Source organism: Penaeus monodon, chromosome 42 (genome assembly GCF_015228065.2).
Source record: "Penaeus monodon isolate SGIC_2016 chromosome 42, NSTDA_Pmon_1, whole genome shotgun sequence".
NCBI classification, from domain to species: domain Eukaryota; kingdom Metazoa; phylum Arthropoda; class Malacostraca; order Decapoda; family Penaeidae; genus Penaeus; species Penaeus monodon.
In genome coordinates this window covers 27,658,485-27,663,521 of record NC_051427.1, presented here as the reverse complement: position 1 = coordinate 27,663,521, position 5,037 = coordinate 27,658,485, and the positions used below count along the sequence as shown (strand labels likewise).

Here is a 5,037-nt window from a genome sequence, read left to right as displayed (position 1 = left end):
TAAGCCTTATCGGTCAATTCGACTGGAACATTCTAATACATTTATCCGCTGTATTTTTCCATATATTTTGCAGGAACTTTTGGACTGACGCTTCAGTGGCTTCATTTCCGATTTCGTTATCTTTTGAAAGTTAAAAGTTCCTCGAATAAATTTTGAAATATTAGTTTGTATTCGAGAGCATTTCCTGTCGTCATAAAACAGAGTATGATTTTATTAAAATATGTCCAACCCTGGACTGCAGTTCTAAGGATTTGATGCAAGAAAATTCTCCATGAAAATGCTTCGGCCTCGATATTCTAACCATCAACAGCTGTATATTCAAGGGTTAATGTATTTTTTTCATTAAATCAATGTCAGTAGGAGAATAATACTTGGCTGAGTAAAGATAGACACATATTTATTCAAATAACTTGAAATACGTAGCACTCACTAGATATTATCATATTGACAGAAGGGTTACAACTCCTCCTTCCCTGTAAAAGAAAAGAAAAAAAAGACCATAATTTGTATATATTTTATTGATGTGTTGGCTGATAAATAGGCATAGAAGACATATTCTTTAAGTGCTGCAGTATATATGATGCTCCCTCCCTCTCCCTCCCTCTCCCTCCCTCCCTCTCTCTCTCTCTTTCTCTCTCTCTCTCTCCTCTCTTCTCTCTCTCTCTCTCCTCCCTCCCTCCCTCCTCTCTCTCTCTTCTTTTCCTCTCCCTCCCCCCTCTCTCTCTCTCTCTCTTTCTCTCTTCTCTCTCTCTCCCCTCTCTCTCTCCTCTCTCTCCCCTCCTCCCTCCCCCCCTCACTCTCTCTCTCTCTCTCTTATTCTCTCTCTCTCTCTCTCACTCCTCTCTCCCTTCTCTCTCTCTCCTCTCTCTCTCTCTCTCTCTCCCCCTCTCTCTCTCTCTCTCTCTCTCTCCCTCTCTCCCCCTCTCTCTCTTCCCCTCTCTCTCTCTCTCCTCCTCTCCCTCCCTCCCCCTCCTCTCCCCTCTTCTCTCTCTCTCCTATCTCTCCTTCTCTTTCTCCCTCCCCTCTCCTCCTCTCTCTCCTCTCTCCTCTCTCTATCTCTCCCTCTCTTCTCTCTCCTCTCACCTCTCTCTCTCTCCTCTCTCTCTCTCTCTCTCCCCTTTCCCCTCTTTCTCCTCTCCCCTCCCTCCCCTCTCTCTCTCTCTCACTCTCTCCCTCTCCTCTCTCTTCTCTCTCTCTCTCTCTCTCTCTCCCTCCTCTCTCTCTCTCTCTTCTCTCTCTCTCTCTCTCTCTCTCTCTCTCTCTCTCTCTCTCTCTCCTCTCTCTCCCCCTCCCTCCCTCTCTCCTTCTCTCCTCTCTCCTCTCTCTCTCCTCTCTCTCTCTCCTTCTCTCCTCTCCTCCCTCTCTCTCTCCTCTCCCCCCTCCCTCCCTCTCTCTCTCTCTCTCTCTCTCTCGTCTCTCTCTATCTCTCTCCTCTCCCTCCCTCCCTCTCTCTCTCTCTCTCCTCTCTCTCTCTCTTCTCTCTCTCTCCTCTCTCTCTCTCTTCTCTCTCTCTCCTCTCTCTCTCTCTCTCTCTCTCTTCTCTCTCTCCTCCTGCCCTCTCTCTCTCTCTCCTCTCCATCCTCATTCTCTCTCTCTCTCTCGTCTTCTATCTCCTCTCTCTCTCTCTCCTCTCTCTCTCTCCCCCCCCTGCTCGTCTCGCTCCCCATCTTCACTCTTCTCTCTATTTTCTATCTGTCCGACATCATTACTTCGTTACATCGTTCTCTTCTCTTACATCTCTCTCCCTCCTCTGCTACTCTCGATCTCTCTCTCTTCTCTCCATCTCCTTCCCTCCCTCTCTCGCCCTCTCCATGTCTCTCTGTCTCCCTCACCATCCGCATTCTCCCTCCCTCCTTCTATCCCTCCCTCCATCCCCCTCTCCCTCCCCTCCCATTCATCCCTTTCCTTCTCCCTCCCTCAACATCCGCTTCTCTCCCTCCCTCCTTCTCCTTCTCTCCCTCCCTCCCTCACCATCCGTATGCTCCCTCGCCGCGACGACCTGCGAGTACAGCTCCGGCAGGTGTTCCTTCAGTGCCTCCTCGTCCGCGCCGTCGAGGTCCCCGTCAATCCAGCGCCTGACCTGAGACTGCGCCGAAGACACCATGCGGTCCTTGGCTCGCCCTAAGAAGGCTTCTCTGGGTCCGGAATCGCCCTGGGGGGTGGGGGGGAGGCGGAGTGATATTGGAGGATTAGGATTAACGTGTGCGTGTATGTCGTGTGTGTAATGATAAGAATTATTACTGTAATAGTTTAGTGTTTGGTTGGCAAGCTCTGGTGATCTCGGTCAAATTATGGCTGTCTGTTTATTTTGCGTTTAAATCACCCCCTGTGTGCAAGGGATGGCCGAGGATAACATCCGCTGGCGGAGCGGGATTTGAACGCGGGTTAGTAAGACTGCTAAACGAGGACGCTACCAATGCACCATACAGTGTGTGTGTGTGTATGATAGATAGATAGAGAGATAGATAGAGATAGATAGATAGATAGATAGATAGATAGATAGATAGATAGAGAGAGAGAGAGAGAGAGAGAGAGAGAGAATAGGTGAGATAGGTGGAGAGAGCGACAGAGATTGATCTCTCTATCTCTCTCTCTCTCTCTCTCTCTCTCTCTCTCTCTCTCTCTCTCTCTCTCTCTCTCTCTATATATATATATATATATATATATATATATATATATATATATATATATATATTGATAGGTAGATAAAGAGAATACCAATGAAAATCACAATGGTAATGCAAACTGTAGTCAAAACAAATATGAATATTGTCAGCAACTTATCATAATCTCAGAAGAAACGAATCAGCAATGCCGTTAACAGACAAAGAAAAACAATACACCATAATGACAGCAACTTACCTGAACCACGCGCACCCACTGCTCTGTCCCCATGTCCCTCAACTCATCCAGAAGGTCATCCAGCTGCAGCGTGAGTGACCTGACGCTGGCCCGGGTCAGGTAGGTGGCGTCCAGCTGGTTCAGGAGACCATCTGCGCTCGCGTCCAGGAGACTGAAGATGGAGGCGGCGAGGGACCGGCACTCGGGCGGGCAGTCGACGAGGTCAGGCAGAAGCTGCCGGTCCTGGTGGGAAGAAGACTCAGTGCCAGGATTTTTCTGAAGTGTTTTATAAAGTGTAAGTTTATGGCAGGTGTCATTATTATTATTATTATTATTATTATTATTATTATTATATTATTATTATTATTATTTATTATCATCATTATTATTATTGTTATTTTTATTATTATTGTTTTTTTCTTAAGGCGAATAATTCATTTCGTAAATAAGAGTCGAAATCGCAGATTAAGCTCATTTAAAAGTAAAATATATTTGATGGATACATGAACTAAAAAATCCACAGGAAAGTCACATAAAATATGTAAACACATACTGCGAGATAGTGAAAAGAAGACGGAGGCAAAGGAGAGGTATATAGGACTAAGAGAGAGTGAGAGAGAGAAAGGATAACATTTACGGAAAGTAAGGGAGGATAGAAGAAAGGTAGACAGGAAGATGAGCAGAAACACACAAACACAAACAGGCAGACTCCGAAAGAATCTAAAGAAATCCAGGGGAATACAGAAGAAAACAGAAGAATCCAGAGAATTCCAGAACGACCTAGAAGACCCAGAGTAAACCCAGAACAATCCGAAAGAATCCAGAGTAATCCAGGGAAATCCAGAAAGAACTTGGAAGAATCCTGAAAAATCCAGAGAAATCCAGAGGAATCCCCAGGAACCCAAAAGAATCCAGAAAAAAATGCACAGAAACCACAGGAAACCGGAAGGATCCAAAGCGACCCGGAGGAAACCACAGGAATCCGGAAGGATCCAAAACGACCCGGAGGAAACCACAGGAAACCGGAAGGATCCAAAGCGACCCGGAGGAAACCACAGGAAACCGGAAGGATCCAAAACGACCCGGAGGAAACCACAGGAATCCGGAAGGATCCAAAACGACCCGGAGGAAACCACAGGAATCCGGAAGGATCCAAAACGACCCGGAGGAAACCACAGGAATCCGGAAGGATCCAAAACGACCCGGAGGAAACCACAGGAAACCGGAAGGATCCAAAACGACCCGGAGGAAACCACAGGAATCCGGAAGGATCCAAAACGACCCGGAGGAAACCACCTACGATCCGAAAGCGCTCGTAGAAGGCGTCGAAGTCGAGCTGGTGGTCTGACAGGAGGTACTGGTCCAGGAGGTGGGGGAGAGGGTCCTGCTCGCCCCACAGGACCAGGGGGGGCGGGGGGTCTGTGGGCAGGATCTCCCACAGAGGCGCAGGATCTGTCGGCTTTCCCTTCTTGGCGCCAGGCCTTTGGCGGCAGAGGTACAATTATGGTTTAGTTTCTTTACATATTTCTTGAATGACGGGAAAAAATATTAGTAATGATGGTGGTAATGATAGCAAACAACAAAAATGAAAATTAAAGTGACATTCAAAGGAATAAGAACACAAAAGACAAAGGTATAATAATAATTACTATTTGAATTTAAAATTTGTATTATAACTTTAGTAATATAAAACAACTATGACAATGATAATGGTGACAGTGATCGTTGAACGATGAAGATAAAGATGTGTATTTATCGATGACGATGAATATAACGATGGTGATGATGATGAGGATATGATAATGATGATGATGATGATGATGATGATGATATCGACGATGACGATGATATCGACGACGACGATGATGATGATGATGATGATGATGATGATGATGATGATGATGATGATGATGAGATGATGATGATGATGATGATGGTGATGATGATGATGATGATAATGATGATAACTATGATGATCAGAATGATAATGATTTAATAACAACAGCAACGGCACCAAGCGGAGCCACCTACTCCCCCCCCGCCGATGGCTCCCTCTGAGCCCGGACGCCCTCGCCCCCCCTGCCTTGGTCGTCCTCATCCAGCGGGAGGAGAGCAGCGATGACGTCATCACGGAGCACCAGGTCGTCCTCCCAAGCCAGCCACAGGAAGGTCGTGTCTCCCTCTGCCCGCGCGTGC

At 46.7% G+C, this 5,037-nt stretch overlaps 1 protein-coding gene across 1 annotated transcript in view; it reads right to left on the bottom strand.

Moving 5' to 3' along the window:
- Nucleotides 1–380: 380 nt before the first annotated feature.
- LOC119599066 overlaps nucleotides 381–5,037 on the bottom strand; it is a 21,108-nt gene continuing 16,451 nt past the window's right edge. Inside the window, exons 5-9 of the mRNA XM_037948817.1 lie at nucleotides 4,873–5,037; nucleotides 4,142–4,322; nucleotides 2,863–3,084; nucleotides 1,972–2,152; nucleotides 381–473 (exon numbers count right to left, since the gene is read on the bottom strand). The exon at nucleotides 4,873–5,037 is cut by the window's right edge and continues 6 nt beyond it. Of these exons, the coding sequence (XP_037804745.1) occupies nucleotides 457–473; nucleotides 1,972–2,152; nucleotides 2,863–3,084; nucleotides 4,142–4,322; nucleotides 4,873–5,037 (766 nt within the window). The 3' untranslated portion in view covers nucleotides 381–456. The remainder of the gene's footprint in view (nucleotides 474–1,971; nucleotides 2,153–2,862; nucleotides 3,085–4,141; nucleotides 4,323–4,872) is intronic.